The sequence below is a fragment of the Panicum virgatum genome, chromosome 2K, assembly GCF_016808335.1.
Source record: "Panicum virgatum strain AP13 chromosome 2K, P.virgatum_v5, whole genome shotgun sequence".
Classification (NCBI taxonomy): Eukaryota; Viridiplantae; Streptophyta; class Magnoliopsida; order Poales; family Poaceae; genus Panicum; species Panicum virgatum.
Genome location: NC_053137.1, coordinates 63,563,678 through 63,585,651, shown reverse-complemented (window position 1 = coordinate 63,585,651; position 21,974 = coordinate 63,563,678). Strand labels below are relative to the sequence as shown.

General features: G+C 58.9%; 1 protein-coding gene and 1 pseudogene across 1 annotated transcript; both read right to left on the bottom strand.

The window, feature by feature from the left end:
• Positions 1-190: 190 nt before the first annotated feature.
• LOC120695579 lies at positions 191-10,736 on the bottom strand (annotated as a pseudogene).
• Positions 10,737-19,403: 8,667 nt separating this feature from the next.
• On the bottom strand, positions 19,404-20,168 carry LOC120696221. The gene is made up of 2 exons (XM_039979351.1): positions 19,989-20,168; positions 19,404-19,891 (listed from the first exon to the last, which is right to left on the bottom strand). Exons 1-2 carry the CDS (start codon positions 20,010-20,012, stop codon positions 19,637-19,639), a joined length of 279 nt encoding a protein of 92 aa, XP_039835285.1. The 5' UTR covers positions 20,013-20,168; the 3' UTR covers positions 19,404-19,636.
• Between the last annotated feature and the right edge of the window lie 1,806 nt (positions 20,169-21,974).

Below are 21,974 nucleotides of genomic sequence, written 5' to 3'. Positions count from 1 at the left end.
TGCACAAACCAGTCGGTTTCAGCCAGCGAGCGCACTGCGCCGTGTCGTGCGTGTCCCAGCCCGACTGCCCAAGCCGCTCGCTCGCGCTCCGTGGACGGTCGTCGACCACCGCGAGCCACGGAGGGAAGGAAACGGCCAAGGAATAATAATCCCGGGACACCGCCACCCCACTACCATCACTCCATTGGGTTCAGGTCCCGGCCCGTCCCCGGTCCCCGGTCTCCGAGACCCAGTCGCCACCGTCCATGGCCGGATGGCCCGGCCCGGGCAAGAGCCAAGACGGTGGCGACTTGACGACGCAGCAGTAGTCCAGTCCAGCAACAGCCTGCGCTGCAGCTGCAGACCTGCAGTGACGACCACGCCCAGCCCAGGCCCGGCTCCTGGGCTCCTGGCGCTGGCGCCGCAAGCAGTAATCGACGTCCACGAAACTGGCCACGCGGCCAGCGGCGGCGTCGTGGCACGTCCGCCAGCCCCCGTGACCGCGAGTGCTCCACGCGCGCCGTCGCCCCGAGCGGGACATTAGTTGACGAGCACCAGCGACCTCGTCGTGTCCCCGAGCGCCGCCGACGCCCGACCCCGACCGGTTGCATCCCGCCGTCGCCGTCTACGCACGTTCATCAGCAAGCAGCCAACCAATTAATCATCAGGTCACGAGGAACTGCCATCGCCGGGGGCTTCTGAGACCTTCCTGGTACGCGATGCCCTCCGCGTCCTGCTTCCACAGGGCCGAGGTGAACACCAGGAGGCGGTGGCCCCGCGCCGCGGCATCCGCGACACGGGGAACCAGTACCTCGCCAGGCCGGCGTCCCGGAACAGCTTCGGCAGGCCGCGCTCCGAACGCACGTAGTCCTCCAGGATCAGCGTCACGATCTCCGACGGGTTCGACGACAGGAACGCCTCGACCTCCCTCATCGTGTAGTCCGGCTCCTGCACAGACTTCAGCTTTATTACCTCCCTCATCGCGTTACTGGTTCGAGGACAGGAATTCCTGCAGTGCCAGGAATCCTCTGAAAATTCTCGCCTTCTGAATGGGGTACAATTTGGTTTGCTCACGAATGCGGTGAAGTCGAAGCATCTGCCTCCTTTGGAGTGGCACAGCCAGACCTCGCCGCGGAAGTCGTACACGTCCAGCATCAGCGCCCGGACACCATTCTGCGAAAAAGAAATCCACAAGCATGGTTTCCTTGAGGATCGTCAGAATGCCGAGCTGGTCTGAATTCAGAAGGCACCCGACTGGTTCTGCAGCAGTGGTACATTCAGTTGGTCGGTGACCGAATCGTCCTGGTTGTAAAGCGTGACGCGAGGGACACCGGTGCGCGACGGCTCCCCGCGGATGGAAAAGGAGTTGTGCGTCGTCAGGAACGCGTACTTGTGGAACGGCAGCGACGTGTCCTGAGCAAAGGGAAGAAGAGCAGCCTGTGCAAGTCTGAAACTGAAAGTTCAGGTTCTGACGAGCCGTGCAATGCAAAGCACCGAAAGTAATAAGATGTACTATAAAGAAACTTGCCACTAACTATCTTGAATGGGTTAGTGTCGGGTACCACGATTAGAGACACCCTAATCGGGATACTAAGATCACTCTAAAAAAACACAAACACATGTTAGGCAACTGGGCCACAAAGGCCCACGGCCCCCTTTCAATCTGGAAGAAAGGAAAGGACTCAAAGAAGCCCAGCATGCGGCCCATTCGCACCCCCCTCGGACCCGCGGGGGTGATCTCCGCCTCGCTCGAGGGCTCCCATCGAGAACCTCGACTGCGCCCCACATCTCCACCTCGCTCGAGAGTAGCGAATCTACTCTCGAGCGGGCAAATCATCTCCGCCTCGCTCGAGGGTAGCGGACCTACCCTCGAGGGAACACCTCATCTCCGCCTCGCTCGAGGCCACCCCTCGGCGTAAGGGACAAACGGCCCTGCCGCTCACCCGCCCGTCGTACGGAGGCATTAAGTGCCAACCACTCCTCCACAGCGCCCAAGACAGACGGCGTCAGGCCGCCATTCCCCACAGTGGCTGTGACCGGAGTCCCATCCGCCAACTCCGGTCACTGTTCCGCCATCCCGGATGCTGTGGCAACACTGTGGGACCTGCGACGCGGAACGAAGCGCGCTCGGCACAGTTCTCATTACTATTCTGCCAACTCCGGCTGTCCGGACTCTACCTCACCCACGCGTATGGCCCCGGGCCCGCCTCCTGATCGGGATGGGGTCCGGTGTCGCCACGAGCCCCTCAAAGAGGGACGCCCAGCACTAGCAGTTGGAGGCCCGGACCTCCCCCTCGAGGGGTCCGGGACCTCCACGCGACCCTCGTACCTCCTTAGTGCGCACGCCGGCACTTTGTCCAGGGGGGTCCGGGATCGCCACGTGCCCCGTTACCGCTGGAGCACGCAAGACCCTGACCTGCAGGGCCCACGGAACGCCACCACGCCACATCTGGAGAACTGTACACCCTACAGCGACGACCACGCCGCCTGCTGGGGTTGGCAGGACGCCGGCGCGATCTCCGCGAGGTCAAGGACGATGCCCAGGACGACCACCACGCCCGACGCCATACCCCACAGTGTACTTCCCACAGTACTCGACTGTTGTATCCCCACAGCTCGGGGAGAAATGACGACTTCTGCGATCCCCTGTACATGTACCCGTCCCTCCTTGTGTCTATAAAAGAAGGAGGCGGGCTTCCCTTAAGGGGGGCGGTCGGCTCTCTAGGTATTACATCGCCCACAGAGCACATACTCGCTTCTAGCCCCAACATCGCTACTCGCCACGCTCAACCCCTCTTCTAGCAGAGACTTGGGAGCCTTCCTCCCTCTCTCGCCTCGTTTGTACCCCCTACTACAAGCACTCCGGGTGCAAAATAATACAGTACCCTCGCACACCCTCTTGCTGGACGTACGGCCCCGCGGCCGAAACCAGGATAAACCCGTACGTTACTGTGTTGCCTCTTGCATCAACATCTGGGACGAGGAAACACGCAGCATTTACTAGTTGGGATCCGGACCCCCGGGTCAGGACACCGACAGTTGGCGCGCCAGGTAGGGGCACGCTGCGTGACATTTTCTCTCTTGTTCCCATTTAATCTCCAGGGATGGCGGGCAGACCAAACTCATTTCCTATGGGCGTCTCGGATCCGCTCCCAGCGGGATACGTGATCTAGTTCAGGAGCCTCGAGTTCAGAGCGACTGGCAACGGCTACCTCATGGAGCTCCTCCCGCCCAGACGCAACCCGTCACTCCGACTTCACCAGCCCGGCGCAATAGGCGCTCGGGCCAGCATTCGCAACAAGCACGCGCGGAGCGGCGCCGTGTGGCACGCCACAGCTTCCCCACGTGGGTTGAGGCCTGCATGTCGCAACTCAGCATCACGGCCAACGGGGCCACCACTGCGTCATCACGTGCCTCAGCGTCATCTACGCCGGCGCCATTATCTGCTGCAGCGCCGGTGCCTCCCAGGGGGGGCTCGACCTCGCCGTTGCCCTTTCCCTTCGGGTTGCGCAACGCTGCCACCTACGCCTCTTCGGTCAGCACTAACTTCGCCGAGTATGAGGACCTGCCAGGTCATCATCTCCTGTCGATCCGCAGCCTCATCGCATCATCTCCTAACGACTGCTACCCCGAAACGGCGAGCTCGATCGCCGACGACGTCAACTTCTTCATGGACAACTTCACGGCCGAGGAGGCCGAGGACTACTCCGGGATCCGCGACCCCAACACTTTCCGCTCGTTCCAGCTCGCGACGGCTTATTGCCTCACCTGCTCTAAGGACTCCAGTGAGGGGGAGTACAATCCCACTCGGGAGTGCTTCATGGCCGAACTTGCGGACGAGCAAAACGACAACGCCCCGGGCGACGACGGGGACGGCTGGGCAGACGCACAGGCGAACCAACCGGTGGTGCCGCCTGCGGCCCCTTCTTCGTCAAGCTCGGCGGCGCGGCAAGCACAGCTAGCACAGCTCAAAGTGCTTCAAGCCAAGCTCGACGAGCAATGCCGGCAGACACAGGAGCTGCGCACCGCACTCGAGCAGCAGCGCACCGCGCGTGGTGCACATGCCCAGACGGCGGCGCGCGTTGCCCGGGAGCGCATCCTGGCCCACGACAACGTCGACAAACCTCCGGAACTGAAGACGGCCAGCGAAAAACTCGTCGCTAGGGCCTACCTACTCCAAGCCATGCCCAAGCCATCGATGCCTTCGGGCTGCAACTTGCGCCGTGAGGCACAGGTGCTCATCGAGCAAGCCGCTGTCCAGCAGGCCGAGAGCTTTGCGTCTCGCATACGCTCGATCGTACCAAAGCCTGCCGGTGGGCCTGCGCACCAGGACCACGAGGCTTTTGCGCACACTCCACCATCAGGGAAGGGCAAGGTAGCCGTAGCGCCCGGTGCGAAGGCACCCTCGGTGCACAACCGCATCGAAAAGACTCCCGCAAAGGACCGACTCCATGACATGCGCGGGCACGTCGACGACGGCGACGCCCGCTACATCGTCGGCGGTAGGAAATACACCCCTCGACGGGGTGGACGTTTCGACCCTGAGCATGACAGGGGCGAGTCACCAGAGCCTCCGGGCACCCGGGTGTTCAGTCGGGAGGTCCGTACCGCTTCTTTTCCCCCACGCTTTCGACAGCCCAACACCCTCGTCAAGTCCTCGGGCGAGACAGATCTTGCGGTCTGGCTCAATGATTATCGCCTAGCATTCCAGTTGGGCGGTGCGACAGACGACACGGTCATCATCCGTAACCTTCCTCTTCACCTTGCTGACGCCACACGAACGTGGCTCGAGCACTTGCCCACGGATCAGATCCACAACTGGGCCGACTTTGTCAAGATCTTCGTGGGCAATTTCCAGGGCACATACGTGCGCCCTGGGAACTCCTGGGGCCTCAAAGGGTGTCGCTAGAAGCCCAACGAGTCCCTGCACGACTACGTGCGGTGCTTCTCCAAGCAATGCACCGAGCTCCCCAGCGTCACCCACGTCGAGGTCATCAACACCTTCCTCGAGGGTACGACGTGCAGGAACCTGGTGCATGAGCTTGCGAGAAGCCGACCCGCCAACACCAACAAGTTGTTCGACGCCGCCACCAACTACGCCGCCGGCGAGGAGGCTGTTGGTGCCATTTTCGACGATAAGCCGAACAAGCGCAAGGAAGATGCGCCCGCGGAGGGCAGCGACGCCAAGCCCAACGCCCCCGCTAAGAAATAGAAGTGGGGGAGGAAGGCAAATGACGAGTTCCCCCCGGTGGAGAATGCCTTCTTCATCTTTGGAGGACCATCGACGAACATGACCTCTCGGCAGCGCAAGCGTGAGCGCCGTGAAGTCTTCTCCGTCACCAAGGCCACGCCATCCTACCTCGACTGGTCGAAGGACACCATTTCCTTTGGCCGCGAGGACCACCCCGACTACGTCCCGCATCCGGGACGCTACCTGCTTGTTGTCGACCCCATCATCGGCAACACTCGCTTCTCCAATGTGCTCATGGATGGAGGTAGCAGCCTCAACATCATGTACGCCCACACCTTGGAGCTCATGGGGATTGGATTGAATAAGCTTCACCCCAGCAAGTCGCCATTTCATGGCGTTGCGCCGGGGAAGCGCGTCCAACCCCTCGGCCAGATCGGCCAGTATTCACCTTTGAGGTGGTGGGGTTTCGGGGATCCTATCATGCCATTCTTGGACGTCCCTGCTACGCCAAGTTCGTGGACATCCCCAACTACACCTACCTCAAGCTGAAGATGCCGGGTCCAAAGGGTGTCATCACCGTCGGCTCTTCGTTCGAGCACGCCTACGACTGCGACGTCGAGTGTGTTGAGCACACGGAGGCTCAAGCGGAGGACGAGGCCCTCGTAGCCACCCTTGCCAAAATGGCAAGCGAGGCTTTGGACTCCACGCACTGACACGCGGGGAGCTTCGAACCCGCCGAGGGTATCAAGAAGGTGCCCCTCGACCCGAGCCACCCCGACGACAAGGCGTTGTAGATCAGCGCCACCCTCGACAGCAAATAGGAATTGGTGCTCGTCGACTTTCTCCGCGCCAACGCAGACATCTTTGCATGGAGCCCCTCGGACATGCCTGGCATACCGAGGGAGGTCACCGAGCACTCCCTTGATATCCGACCCAACTCCAAGCCGGTGAAGCAGCGCCTGCGACGCTTCGACGAGCTTAAGCGCCGGGCGATCGGCGAGGCGTTGCAGTAACTTCTGGTGGCCGGGTTCATCAAGGAGGTATTCCATCCCGAGTGGCTAGCTAATCCTGTATTAGTGAAGAAAAAGAACGGAAACTGGAGGATGTGTGTAGATTACACTAGCTTAAATAAAGCATGTCCGAAGGCTCCCTTTCCTTTGCCACGAATTGATCAGATTATAGATTCAACTGCGGGATGCGAACTTTTATCCTTTCTTGATGCTTATTCCGGCTATCACCAAATCAAGATGAAAGAGTCGGACCAGCTCGCAACTTCTTTTATCACACCATTCGGCATGTACTGTTACATCACAATGCCCTTTGGCCTCAGAAACGCTGGAGCTACATTTCAGCGGTGTATGCTCCATGTTTTCGGAGACCATCTCGGGCGGAACGTAGAGATATATGTCGACGATATCGTTGTAAAATCCAGGAAGGCGGATGACCTGGTTACCGATCTCAGGATCGCATTCGATTGCCTACGGGCCAAAGGGGTAAAACTCAACCCCGAGAAGTGCGTGTTCGGGGTGCCTCGAGGCATGCTCTTGGGCTTCATTGTCTCCCAGCGGGGCATCGAACCCAACCCTGAGAAAGTCTCGGCCATCACTCGGATGGGTCCGATCCGAGACCTAAAGGGGGTACAGAGGGTCATGGGATGCCTAGCGTCTCTCAGCCGGTTCATCTCGTGTATCGGTGAGAAAGGCTTACCCCTGTATCGACTCTTGAGGAAAACCGAGTGCTTCACATGGACCCCCGAGGCTCAGGAAGCCCTCGACAGGCTAAAGGTATCGCTCACTCACGCCCCCATTCTCACACCACCCACGGACGGCAAGCCCCTCTATCTGTACGTAGCCGCGACGACCCAAGTGGTCAGCGCGGTGGTCGTTGTCGAAAGACAAGAGGAGGGCCATGCTCTGCCCGTCCAACGGCCGGTGTACTACATCAGCGAAGTGTTGTCTGAAACTAAGACACGGTATCCGCAGATTCAGAAACTGCTCTACGCAGTGGTTTTGGCCCGGCGCAAGCTGCACCACTACTTCGAGGCCCATCCCGTCACCGTGATCTCATCTTTCCCTTTGGGAGAGATAGTCCGCAACAGGAAGCCGAGGGTAGAATTGCCAAATGGTCTTTGGAGCTGATGGGAGCAACTCTCACCTACGCCCCCCCGGCAAAGCGATCAAGTCCCAAATCTTGGCCGACTTCGTGGCTGAGTGGACGGACATTCAGCTACCCCCACCACAAATCCAGGCCGAATGCAGGACCATGTACTTCGACGGGTTGTTGATGAAAACCGGCGCCGGTGCCGGCCTCCTCTTCATCTCACCCCTCAGAGACCACATGCGGTACGTGATACGCTTGCACTTTCCTGTGTCTAACAATATGGCGGAGTACGAGGCCCTCAGTGGCCTCTGCATCGCCATCGAGCTCGGCGTCAAATGCCTCGACGTGCGTGGTGACTCTCAACTCGTCATCGACCAAGTGATGAAGGAGTCTAGCTGCCACGACCCGAAGATGGAGGCATACTGCAAAGCAGTGCGCCGCCTCGAGGACAAGTTCGACGGCCTAGAACTCAATCATGTCCCACGCAACTACAACGAGGATGCCGATGAACTAGACAGGATTGCATCGGGGCGGACCACCGTCTCCTCGAAGATCTTCGCTCGCGACATCACCAAGCCCTCCATCGAATTCAAGAATCCAACGGAACCGGGCCCCTCGACCGCCGGGCCCTCCGGCTGGAACCCCCCGGCGGACGAGGCCGAGCCCATGGACATTGACTTCGAGACCTCATCTATGGATGAGGCCGAAGCAATGGAGATCGACGAGGCCCCCACTTCGCGAGATTGGCGCACCCAGTACCTTGACTGGATGATTCGAGGGGTCCTACCCTCGAACCGCGCTCAGGCGCGGCGCCTCGCTATACAAGCGCAGTCTCTCGGGAATGTTGCAGCGATGCATCCCCATCCCCGAGGGCAAGGAGCTGATCCGCGGCATCCACGCTGGCATCTGCGGCCACCATGTCGCGCCACGTACTCTCGTGGGTAACGAGTTTCGGCAAGGTTGTTACTGGCCCACCGCGGTCGCCGACGCCACCGACGTCGTGCGGACCTGCGAGGGTTGCCAATTTTACGCTCGAAAAATGCACCTCCCCGCGGATGCTCTGCAGACCATCCCCATCACGTGGCCGTTTGCCGTGTGGGGACTGGACCTCGTCGGTCCAGTGCAGAAGGCGCCCGGGGGCTTCACCCACTTGCTGGTGGCAGTCGATAAATTCTCCAAATGGATCGAGGCTCGACCTATCGGCAAGATTAAATCCGAGCAAGCAGTTTTATTCTTCACCGACATCGTCTTCAGGTTCGGGGTCCCGAACTCGATCATCACCGACAACGGCACCCAGTTCACAGGCAAGAAGTTCTTGGCATTCTGCGATAGCTTCCACATACGTGTGGACTGGTTGGCTGTGACGCACCCATAGACGAACGGGCAAGTGGAGCGTGCCAATGGCATGATCCTCCAAGGACTGAAGCCAAGAATCTTCAACAAGTTGAACAAATTTGGCCGGAGGTGGCTCACGGAGCTACCTTCGGTCATTTGGAGCCTGAGGACGACCCCAAGCAGAGCCATGGGCTTCACCCCGTTCTTCCTCGTCTATGGCGCCGAGGCCATACTCCCCACGGACATAGAGTACGGGTCGCCGAAGCTCATGGCGTACCAAGAACAGCAGAACCAGTGAGCTCGCGAAGACTCGCTGGATCAAATGGACGAGGCTCGAGACGTGGCACTCCTGCACTCTGCGCGCTACCAGCAGTCTTTGCGAAGATATCAAGCGCAGAGAGTCCGGCGCCGAGACCTCAACAAAGGGGACTTGGTGCTGAGGCTTCGACAGGACAACATGGGCCGCCACAAGCTCTCACCGCCATGGGAGGGCCCGTACATAATCGCTGAGATGCTCAAACCCGCACGTACAAGCTGGCGAACGACAAAGGCGAAGTCCTCACCAACGTTTGGAACATACAGCAGCTACGTCGCTTCTACCCTTAGAATTCCGAGCTATTTGTACAACGTTTGTACTCGCATTTTCGATTTCCCGAAATAATAAAGAAGTACGCTTTACTTGTTTATTTTTTGGAACCTTCCGGACCCTCGAGGGCTCGGATGCGCACGAACACTGAGGTACGCTTGGCTTTACCCTCGGCAAAGTCAAGCCTCCCTCGGGGGCTACTACAGGGGGAACCCCCGAGCGTCCTCAAAAATCGCCAATGTTTTTCGAAAAACTTTCGTCTCGTCTCTAAGCTTCTCGTACACTTGGGAAAAACGGACGCGAGGCATAAGCAACAACGGTACGGGGCCGGCCAAGTCATGGGGCCGCCTAAGCCTCCGGGATACGGCACCCCCCCCTCACCACCCCACGCCTACGTCGCTTATGAATGCGAAATTCCTTGCAGAAGTTTACCTAAGTCGCGTACGAGAACACGGAGGTAGAGTAAAGAAAACGCGGGCTCGAACGCACAAGGCCTCGATGGGCCACACTGTCGATTTTAACGATAACGAATTTCTTATATTCATAAATATAAAGTGCGATTACAATGAACACTAATCTATTACATGGGCTTCGAGGCCCAGTCTATCTACAGGTTGTCATCCCCCCTCTATGGATCTGCGACAGCGTCGAATTCAGCTATCGGGGGGATGTCGGCTTCGAGCTTCTCGGCAAGCACCATGGCAAACTCTTCAGCGGCTGCGTCGGCGTCGTCCATGATGGCTGACGCGGCATCCGCATCGGCGTTGTCAGGAACCACGTACCCCGACGACACTCTCTGCAGGTCCATGAGGTAGTGCGTCGAGGCCACGGCGAGGGCGCGAAGGACATTGAGCCGGAAGGTGCTCTTGGCGTGCTCAGCGATCTGGCCACCTAGCGCTCGCAGGCGGCTAATCACCGAGCTACCAGACACAGCGCCCTCCCCCTCGAGCTCCTGGCACATGCTCACGGCGGTCCACTCCAGGTCAGCATACTCCGTCTGAGCCGCCATGAGCGCGGTGCCTACTGCCTCTTTCGCCGCGGTCTCGTCCTCCACTCTCTGCCTCAGCTCTAATAAAAGGAATCAAGATCAGCTGCGAAAAAGTAAAATCCAACTACAGCAAAATTTCTAGTACTCACACACGATGCTTTTCTGCGCCTCCTCCCTCTGGACTCGGGCGGCCTCCTCGAGTGAGGACAAGGAGTTTTCCTTCTCCTTGAGGGCGGCCTCCACGTTCTGGATAGCCATCTCCTTCTCTTTGAGGGCTTTGCCTTTTTCCTGGAGGGTCTCGGTGAGCGTGACGACGGTCACCTCTTTCTGGAGAAGCTCGGTCTCCTTTCGCTCAAGCGCCGTCCTAAGGCGTTGCAGCTCGGCAGTCTGCGCCTCGGCTTCCCGAGCCTTCTGCTCCGCTGCGGCCCTCTGGACATCATGCTCGCCGGTAACCCAAGCCAACTCCTCCTCCATCGCCTGTTGGCCTCGATGTTCTTGAGCACCAACTCAGCATTGTGCTGCCCGAGCCAGCTTATCTGGGAGTGCAGCCGGGTCATCTCGGCGCTCTTTTTGCGTGAGATATCCCTCAGCCATTGCGAAAGGAAAGGCGTGGGTAAAGCAAGCAAAATCAGGGCCAAAAATACGAACGATTCTCGGGGAGGAGCCGCTTACCTGGCTGATCTGGTAATCTGTCGTCCGATGGAGCTCCAGGGCGCGTTCGAGGTGGTTCTGAATCTGAGAACCTGCCTCAAACTGCGCCTACCAGACGGCCTCCTCCTCTCGCTCATCGCGGAGAAACTCCGGGGGGACCACGGACTGGATGATTGCCCCGTGCTGGGGCCCCCCGGATGTCCCCTCGTCGAGCACCTCCACGCAGGCCGACGTGAACTCGGTCATCTTGTCGGCGGCGCTCGCCGCAGCAGCGGGGTCGATGTCTCTCGAATCCCCGTATTCCTCGCTGCTATCCGGTAGCTGCACCACCGGGATCACGATGTCCATCGCCGCCTGCGCCGTCACCGTCGGCGCCGTCATTACCACAACGATACCCACGTCCTAGGCCTCTGCAGGCCCCGAGACGCGGGCTTCCACCGCCACCGGCGCCCTCGGCGCCCACTCCACCTCCTCAGCGACTCCGTCGACCTCAGCCCCGAGACGAGGGTCTCCGCCTCCGCCTGGCTGGTGGGGCGCTCCTGCGCACCCCCACCTGATCCTTCCTCTGCGACCGGCCGGGCGGCGCTATCCGTGCCGCTCCGACCGGCCTCGGCTTCGACGTCCTACCGGGCGGCGCCGTCTGCGCCGCCCCGGCCGGCCTCCCCCATGGCGTCAGCTGGAGCAGCTGCTTCAGCTCCGCTCTGGCCGGCGTCGCCCCCATTCCCCGGCGCTAGAGCCTGTTGCGCCGCTTGAGTCCCTCGAGCCATCGCCGCCCGCAGCTTCGCGGCCTCCGCCACGATATCTACGACGGGCAGAGGTTGCGGCGCCGTGTGCGGCGTAGAGCGTGACCCGGTCTTGCGGGCTTTGACCGGCGCGAGCGGGACTGTATCCTTAGCGACGGCCTCGGGGCTGGAAATCGGGGAAGGAAAGTTGAGGTTAGCAGGAACGGGGAATCAACTAAACGAACGCAAAAGAACAAAGCCAAATCACTCACCGGGACTGAGCACTCATGCTGTGTTTGCCCGTGCCGCTCCTTCGGGCCCACGGCACACCGACGCCCCTTGACGCCTGATCCGAGGGTGTCACCCTCGGAGCAGGCTGAGGCCTCGAGGCCGTCTGCGCAGATGTCTCCACGCTCGCCGCGGACCCATCGCCGCCCGTCGACATCGTAGGCGCGGGCATCCCCTCGCCCGTCGTTGGCAGGGGCGACCCCCGCTTTGTCGCAGGCCCAGATGATCCTCCACTCACTGCCAGCATGGGTGACCCTCGTCCCGCCCCCGGCGTGGGCGACCTTCGCTCTGTCCCCGTGAGGGTCGGGTCCGCCAACAACTCCGGCATGGGCCTCGCCTCACCCAGCGTCGCTGGCGCCTCGTCGCCATCCCCTTGATAGACCGGCGGGGAACTCGCGCCCGCCGCTGCCTCCTCGCCGCCGCCGAGGGGTGAGCCTCGGCATCCGAGGCCTCCTCCTCGTCGTCCGTGGATTCGGGCATGGCGGGCCGCGGTTTCCCCTTCGCGCGTGCAATCTTGCATGCCATGTCATGCTTCTCTTTCCTCTTCCTCTTCCTCTTCCTCACGGCCATCGCCTCCACCGCGTCTTTCTACTTCTTCACCGCCTCTGCGTGCAGGCGGTTGATTTGGCGTTCTTCCGGGACCGGAGGCCTCGAGGGGTGGCACTTCAACCCCTGCAAAACACAACCAAGTCGAAGTCAGGAGGCGGGGAAAGGAACAGCACAAGTCGACAACGAATCCGGAATCAAGACTCACCAGAGAAATGTACCCCGGCTTGGGGCGCATCAAGACTTATTGGGGAACTCCGCCACCGCGCTTCTCGCCCTCCGGGCAGCGATGTCCCGGGGGAGCAGCTCGACCGACGTCCTCGAGCCCAAGGCCTGGGCCCCGGGGTGAGCTTGAAGATCGGCAGGACCCTCTCCATGAGAGGGATCACCCTCTGCCGGTGGAAATTCGCCATGACGGCAGCTGCCGTCAACCCTCTTCGATCCAGGCGCTCCAGCCCGTCGGTGAGGACCTTGAGCCTGGCTTGATGCGCTGGGGGCGATACCCCCCCAGTCCCACTTCTCGGGCCTCTCCCGGAGCACCCTGTTGGTGAACGCCGGGAGCTTGCTGCTGAAGTTGCGCAGGTAGAACCACCCTCGAGTCCACCCGGCGTTGTTTGTTGTCATCTTGTTGGAGATGTACAAGTTCTTCCGGCTTGGGCGCAATTGGAGCGTCAGGCCGCCTGCGCGCGCGTACCTCTTTGCTTGGTTCCGCACATGCTCGACGAAGAGCTCGCCGCGGAAGAGGTGGATCCATAGATCCCAGTGCGTCTCGATCCCCAAATATCCCTCGCAGACGGCGACGAATACCGCCGCCTGCGAGATGGAGTTGGGGCTGAAGTTGTGCAGCTCCGCTCCATAGTAGTCGCACAATGCCCGCATGAATCGACCCACGGGAACGCCGAATCCCTGCTCGTGGAGCCGCACGAGGCTCACGACGTAGCCCGCGGGGGGATTCGGCTCTGTCTCCTCCGGCCGCGGGGAGATCCTTGCCGGCGCCCCTGAGTTGGGGTTCAGCGGTAGCAGCCTGTCCTCGACTAGCCGCTTCAAAACCGCGTCGGTGGCGGTGGATCTCCCCCACGGCAACGGCTCCTGAACATCTGCCATTGCTTCAGACCAAGGGGGACGCGGGGAGGCAAGCTCTGCAGCAGCTAAGGTGCGCTCTCGCTTTCCTTCCTCTACTTCCTCTTGCTCTCGGCTACGTGCTCAGAATGCAGGGGAGGCGAAGAAGGCAGGGGAGGCGAAGGTAAATGGTCAGGTTAGCCCGAAACAACCCCTTTCTCCTCGCTTTTATTCACCACAATGGACGGGTCCGCCGCCACGGCCAGAATCCACCGCATTCAATGCGGTAGATTTTGCCATCACTGATGGATGGGTCCCACGACCGCGGAGTCTCCAACGCGCGCACTCGGCAATAATTACGGAGCGGTAATCAACGGGCGAGGCGCGACTGTTGCGCTGTTCCATCCGCCAGCCGCCGCCCACGCCGCTTCGTCTACCCGAGGTAGCCGCCTGAAAAGGCGCGCTCGCGCCGCATCGCACGAACCGGGCCACGTCGCCCATGACCGGCGAAAAACCCGCTCGCGCGACCCGCGACTCCGCGCCGTTCGCGAATTATGACGGAATATTTCTCCCGGGGGCTCTTTACCCTCGAAGGAATCACATTCCGAGGCCTTACTGATCAGGGATTCGAAGTCTGGCCCGTTGAGGGTTTGACAGGCGCCCTAGATTGCCAGAGTCAGGGACTGCATGGATGTGCCGTACAAGCTACCCTCGAATGCAGAGTTCGAGACATCCTACACAATGTTCAAGGCCAGTCGAGGGTGCCTAATAAGGGGATCCCATCAAGGGAGAGCATCGAGCCCTCGGACCCTATCTAACGGGTCCGAGCCCCGCCTAGCAAACCTTCGCAAGCGCTCTATGTGACGTGTCCATGGACCACGAGCCGACCCTTATCGAACGGGGCACGGACGTCCGCTTCAACTACCCGCTAATAGCTCACTGAAGCAGCCAAAGCTCGCGGCCCGGGCATGGGTAGCATGGTGCGCTTCACCCCTCCTCCCTGCGGAAGGGAGACGAGGGTCGTAATCGAAGTCGAGGGTTCCCTGAACGCCTTCACGCAGGCCTGGGCTCGGGGGCTCCTCGCACACCGCGGCTTAGGCCGCACCCTCGAATAAGTGAATAACTGTCGATTGTATAGTTCCCCATGCTTAGCTAAACCAGCGGCGCCTGCCAAATGGTTCAGCAAGACTCCGGATCGCCGCGCCAGCAATGCCGAGGCCGGCTGAAAGGATTGCCGATGCCGGCTGAAAAAGACGTTGGACGGCCGCCGCAGTAAAGCAACCAAGCAAAGCGACGCACATAGCCCTTGGACGAATGCAAACACTCCTCCAAGGCCTCGGGGGCTACACCCGCGGGTGCGCTGACGCGCCCCCATGGAGGAAACTTCACACATATTTGAGGGCTGAAACCCTCTGTATACCCCTATACCCTCGGTCACCCTCCCCGTGAAGGAGAAAGGGACTTTATTGCTCGATGCAAATAAAGATTACAAAGGGTTACCGGTGCGAAGCCGTCGAAAAGTACAAACACGTTGCCACTTGCATAGCAATTTTCCCTGTCTTGGGGAGGAGCGAGCGTCGGTAAAGAGCACCGAGTTCTTGGCCGACATGGCGGCCAGGCTGCTCGAGATGCGAGGAACAGCCCCCAGACCACACTGGTCCCGTGGGGTGCCCTCCTCGCAAGCTTTCTTCTAGCGTCTCCTCCACTGAAGACCGTGCGGGGGGGCAAGCTGGCGGACAGCACCCTCTGCACCATCTCCCCGAGAGCAACCTTGTTGCCGGGGGGATGATGCGGAGAACAACCACCAAACCTGGCACTAACGCCATGGTCAGGCGTCTCCATCCCCCTTCAGGATAGGGGACGTCGCAGAAGCAGAACCCCATGGGCCCGATGTTCTTCTGTTGATCCCATTGAAGCTAGGGGATGGTGCGCACGCCCTCTCCGGCTTTCTCCCGCCGCTCGCAAGTATTCTTCTAGCATCAAAGCCTAAGAATGCGAGACCACCCCATCTGGGGGCCGGTCGCAAAAGGCAAAGGAAAACATTACGAGACTTAGGCGATCCTAGAAGTAAGAGCAGGGAAGATGGAGAAGAAAGGGAGTCCCTCAACTCCTATTTATAGCTGCGTCGGGCGCCAAGCTTCAAGCCTATCGAAGGGCGAAGGTTTGGGCCGCCCGTGACGACGCGGCACTCCACGAGCAAAAGATGCCCTTGGTTATCGCACCGAGACGCGACCGAACAAAGTAAAACCGAGTCCCTAGACGCTAAGCGGCACAACATCGGCCCAGGCCGGCTGCCCTCGAACAGCATGTCGCAAGGTGACCAGGGAAAGCGGGGCCAAGGCCCTGAGCGCGGGACAGCGCAACGAAAGCACCAGCTGCCGAGCAGCAGGCGCCATCGTCGCCCTGGCCCACTCGACACGCGGATGCGTCTCATCCCCGGAACAAACCAAAAAAGGCATGCGCCTCGAAGTACTCTCCCCGCAGGCGCACTACCCCAACCGACGAGTTGTCACATCCGCTGGGCTGGCACCCAGGTGCGCCTGGCGGGTACACAACACCGACCGATCACGTCAAGGGGGAAATCGCTGAAATACCCTTTGGCCGAATCCCTTGACTCGACCAAAGCCTCGGGGGCTACTGTCGGGTACCACGATTAGGGACACCCTAATCGGGGTACTAAGATCATCCTAAAAAAATGAAAACACATGTTAGGCAACTGGGCCCACGAAGGCCCACGGCCCCCTTCCAATCTGGAAGAAAGTAAAGGACCCAAAGAAGCCCAGCATGCGGCCCATTCGCATCCCCCTCGGACCCGCGGGGCGATCTCCGCCTCGCTCGAGGGCTCCCATCGAGACCCTCAACTGCGCCCCGCATCTCCGCCTCGCTCGAGGGTAGCGAATCTACCCTCGAGCGGGCACATCATCTCCGCCTCGCTCGAGGGTAGTAGACCTACCCTCGAGCGGACACCTCATCTCCGCCTCGCTCGAGGCCACCCCTCGGCGTAAGGGACAAACGGCCATGCCGCTCACCCGCCCGTCGTACGGAGGCATTAAGTGCCAACCACTCCTCCACAGCGCCCAGAACAGACGGCGTCAGGCCGCCATTCCCCACAGTGGCTGTGACCGGAGTCCCATCCGCCAACTCCGGTCACTGCTCCGCCATCCCGGACGTTGTGGCAACACTGTGGGACCTGCGACGCGGAACGAAGCGCGCTCGGCACAGTTCCCATTACTATTCTACCAACTCCGGCTATCCGGACTCCACCTCACCCACGCGTATGGCCCCGGGACCGCCTCCTACTCATGAGGGGGTCCGGTGTCGCCACGAGCCCCTCAAAGAGGGGCGCCCAGCGCTAGCAGTCGGAGGTCCGGACCTCCCCCTCGAGGGGTCCGGGACCTCCACGCGACCCTCGGACCTCCTTAGTGCGCACGCCGGCACTTTGTCCAGGGGGATCCGGGATCGCCACGTGCCCCGTTACCGCTGGAGCACGCAAGACCCTGACCTGCAGGGCCCACGGAACGCCACCACGCCACATCTGGAGAACTGTACACCCTACAGCGACGACCACGCCGCCTGCTGGGGTTGGCAGGACGCCGGCGCGATCTCCGCGATGTCAAGGATGATGCCCAGGACGACCACCACGCCTGACGCCATACCCCACAGTGTACTTCCCACAGTACTCGACTGTTGTATCCCCACAGCTTGGGGAGAAACGACGACTTCCGCGATCCCCTGTACATGTACCCGTCCCTCCTTGTGTCTATAAAAGGAGGAGGCGGGCTTCCCTTAAGGGGGTCGATCAGCTCTCTAGGTATTACATCACCCACAGAGCACATACTCGCTTCTAGCCCCAACATCGCTACTCACCACGCTCAACCCCTCTTTTAGCAGAGACTTGGGAGCCTTCCTCCCTCTCTCGCCTTGCTTGTACCCCCTACTACAAGCACTCCGGGTGCAAGATAATACAGTGCCCTCGCACACCCTCTTGCTGGACGTACGGCCCCGCGGCCGGAACCAGGATAAACCCGTGTGTTACTGTGTTGCATCTTGCATCAACATCTGGGACGAGGAAACACGCGGCATTTACTAGTTGGGATCCGGACCCCCGGGTCAGGACACCGACAGTTGGCAATGGTTGTCCGAATCCACTTTCTACAGGCGAACTCGAGACAGCAGTCGTCCGAATCCACTTTCTACCGAATCTTAGTCGGCCTCCGACGAACACCGGTCGCCGAGGGGGAAGACTAATTTACCGACAGCTACATTTCTTTTCCACTTTTAGTAACTTTTTTGTCGTTTTCTGGAAAAAAAATTAGAGAGCGAAAAAATAAAAATTGAAGAAAAATTTCTGGAGAGCGAAAAAAAATTTCAAGGGAAAATGGAGAGCAGCAGAAAAGTTTTTCAAGAAAAAATTGGCGACCACAAAGATTTTTTCAAAGAAAAAATTAAGGGAGAGGGGAAACTTTCAAAGAAAAAATTTGGAAGGTTGTACGGAAACAAATTAAAAAATCCCATGAGAAAAATTTTTACATAAAAAAATATCAAGTAAAAAAATTGAAAAAAAATGCCAGTGCGCAGGAAGCGGCGCTGCCCGTCGCGCTGCCCGTCGTCGCCGCCGCCAGGGGCGAGCTCGCGGACGGAGCTCCCCGCCCCGCCGCCGCCGCGCCGCGGGCGGATCTCCCCGCGGCCGCCGCCGCCGCGCCGAGGAAGGAGAAGGGCCGCGCCCGTCGTCGCCGCCTCCTCGCCGCGCCGCCAGGGGCGAGCTCGCGGGCGGAGCTCCCCGCCCCGCCGCTGCGTGCCGTGGATCTGAGAGGGAAGGAGGAAGGAGAGCTGCGGGAGGAAGGAGGGGTGCGGGATCCACTGAGAGGGAAGGAGGAAGGAGATCTGTGGACTGCCTGCGGGAGGAAGGAGGGGTGCGGGATCTAGAAGGTGGGAGTGAGTGGTGGGTCCCATCACGTGGGAGCTGTTGGGAAAAATCGACCGCTGGAGACGGAAGTCACGGTCGACCACAGATTCAGCTTCGCGGTCGCGGAGCTGCAGTTCCGGGGCATCAGAATTCAGACCGAAGGACTGGTTAACACTTGAGGTTCCAGGATCATAACAAGGTGCAGGAGGACAGACTGAAACAAGACCTTGCATCGCCCACTAGAGCAAGCAGCTGCCGTTCCGAAGATCACACAGAAAACTGAAATGATAAGTAGAATTTTGCCTCCTGTGCTCTGCATCACTCCCTGAAAACTGATATGAAACATCAAACTAAGTTAACGTGAGGTTCAGCAAGAAGCGAAAGATATCAGTACTATCATGACAAGGAACTTGAATCTTTTTTTTTTGTCTGAAATTGGGCCATTTCCTCTCCGTACCTTAATCGTATGAAACAAGGATCGATTTCGAAGATTTTGATGCTCCTTGTGCCGTCAGCCCTGACATGGACCAACTTTCTTGCACGGTTGTACTACAATAGCAAAGCCTGTGAAGTTTCTCAATCTATTTCTCCAACAAAATTGAGCGCACTGCAGCATTGGTTTATGGTTTCGCTCGTTTTGTTTGCGGAAGAGATGCAGGCGCTCAAGGAAGCCGCTGGTGTTCAGAGAGAACATATCAATTGGTCCGTGAATTTCATAGCCGAAGTGTCCTTGTATTTGTTTTTTCTCCCAACTCGCAAAGTTAATCGTGCCTAAAAGAAAACCCATCAATTTATTCCGCCATTTCAGGATTTAGTTGAATCCGTCCATTTACGTGGGCAGGAATTTGTCAGGCAGGATGAGCCTCACAAGTCATCACAAACCCCATCATCATCGTCAGTTATTTTGAACGATTTCAGGATTCTGTAGCAGGACGGGACATGCACGAAGAGAACAATCTAGAGCTTTCAGGGAAGTTTGGAATATCCCTCTGACAGCTCTGGATTATACCTTTATACGGACACCAGCCACTGCATTCTCAGCTGGTTGACGATGGAAGAAACAATCACTATCGTCAAGAATTAACATGACTCCAACAAATCCCAAGTTTATTCGGCACACACCATAACATGACTCCAGGCACACCCTTACGCCCGCACCCGCACACCAATATTCACACGCGCCCGTACGATCGACCTGAACGCCGGAGCAGCGCTCCGCCGCGACGGCGAACACTGCGCGCCGCAGCAGGCATCGACGCCGCGTCGTCGTCTGATTATCTGATCATCACTTGTCGCCGGCGGACGACGACGACTCGGAGAAGAACCGGTTGAGCGCGGGGAAGACCTCCGGGCGCTGCGTGCTGAGGAAGTGGCGGAACGCATGCTGACTGTAGCGCCGCCCCTCGTCGGCGTTGTCCAGCACGGCGCTTTGGCGGTTGCTCTTGCTCACCCGCACGTCCGGGTTCATGAACACGTTCCGGGTGAGCTGGAACACGCACATCCCCGTCACGAACGACATGGCCGCGATCAGCGGGTACACCTGCACGCCGGCAACGTAACACACAGCCATGGTTAGCAGCACGTATGACCATGAAGCGACCAAGATAGAAGGAAGGAACGATTGATCAGATGCGTACATCTGGCTTCAACCAACGGCCCATGCCGGTCGACCTGTTTGCTGCCTGCCGCTAGCTGCTGTAGCTGGGATCAGGTTCACCGTTCACCACTCGAGCTCGCTCTGAAAAAGTCTCTGGATGGCTGCTGCTTTTTCGATCTTGCGCCGCTATGAAGAGCTGGCCGATGGGTGCCATGCAGACGCGCTCGCGTGCGTTTATATACCCGCCGGCGCTGCACGATGGCCGGCAAGCCGCGCAGCCACGGACCGCGAATTGCTTCGGCGCGTCGCGGTGTCTGGACGACGGGTTTCCTGTGGGCGGCGAGGTGGGTTTTCACTTCTCGGCGTGTGGAGGCCGCTCGCCCGCTCGTGCGCCCGTGCCGAAACCATGAGCTGCCCGTTGTTTTTCCGGGGCGGCCCTGCTGGTTGTCGAGGTCGCGGCGCGTGCGCGCTCCCCGGCGGCGCAGGTCAACCCCGGCCGGCCTACACGTACGACCGGCCGATTGGCCCGGTCAACGCCAACGGAACGTTCCAGGTCAGCAGCCGTTGCTGTCACTAGGGTCGTTTGCGTCACCATCGATCTCTCTCTCTCTCTTGAACTCCGTCGACGTCGGTGTTCGTACGTACGTGTGGATGGCGAGTGCTCGTCAGAATATGGTGCATTTTCTTTTGGACGTGATGAATTCCCGGTCAAGTCCGGGAACCTTCTCAGACTCACTTCGGGTTTTCTGAATCTGTGGGAGCAAAGTCTGGTTTTGCGCGTGACTGCTGAAAGAGTAGTAGTAACTCTTGTCCACGCCCAACTTACAACCAACGGCTGTGGGATGTTGATGCGATACGGCGCTGGCCGTGCTTGAATAGCATCGCTGGATAGATGAGAGGACGGAATGGTGACAGCCTGACACGATCTGATCTCGTGCATGAGCACTACAAACATCAACGCCCCAAAGCTATTTTGTTCGGCTGGTTGTGGCCGGTAACGGGTGCTGATTCGTTGTGAGAAAAAAATAGTGTTGGCAGACTGGTGCTGATTTGGTGAAAGAGAAAAATGTTGGCTGGCTGCAGCCCAACAGAGTGAAAGGGATTGGTTGTTCTATGTGTGTCCAGGTGCATCACGCAATACCATGGGCACGATCTCGTGTTTGGGTAGCCGCGTACGATCGAGTACGTACGTGAGGGCGTCGTGCACGATGTCTGGATATGCACGATTGCAACTTTGCAAGTGTCGATAGATTAGATTCTGGCCACACTTGCTTGACGACTTCCCTACGAGAAGTTCGTTTAATTTCTGCGCATCCATCTCACTAAGGCCTTCCCACTCTGTAAACGCAAAAAAGCAAAAACACAAAATTTTACGAAGAAATCTGGCTAATTTGAAGTACTAAATAAAGTCTATTTTACAAAACTTCTTTACATGGATGGGCTGTAAATCACGAGACGAATCTAATGAACCTACTTAACCCATGATTTGCAACAATGATGCTACAGTAACCACCGCTAATTATTGCTTAATCATGGATTAATTAGCATCATTAGATTCGTCTCGCGATTTACAACCTATCTATACAAAAAGTTTTGTAAATAGACTTCATTTAGTACTTGAAATTGACAAGATTCCTTTGCAAAATTTTGCGTTTATATGCAAAGGGAACCAATCAGGGCCTAAGCTGGTTCTTTGCGGTTATAAAGCTTGTACGGCACTGAATGCGCCACTACAAATTTTCAATTCAATATTTTGCGTGGATTGTACGGCCCAACCAAATGGCAAATGCCGCCGTGACTAGCCTTTGTACGGCCCATAACACTAGGCTTCCACGAGCCAAATTTTTAAAGGGCTATTAGGGATGATGATCCCCCGGATCGGCCCACCAGCACGCCTACGGGCTACGCTGGGCCGGTGGCCGCCGCCTCGTCGCCGGCGCCGCCACAAATATCTCCCACCGGCCTGTTCGCACGCCGTGATGTCGGTAACCACACGACCTAACGGTCAATGACACTGGGCCCTGGC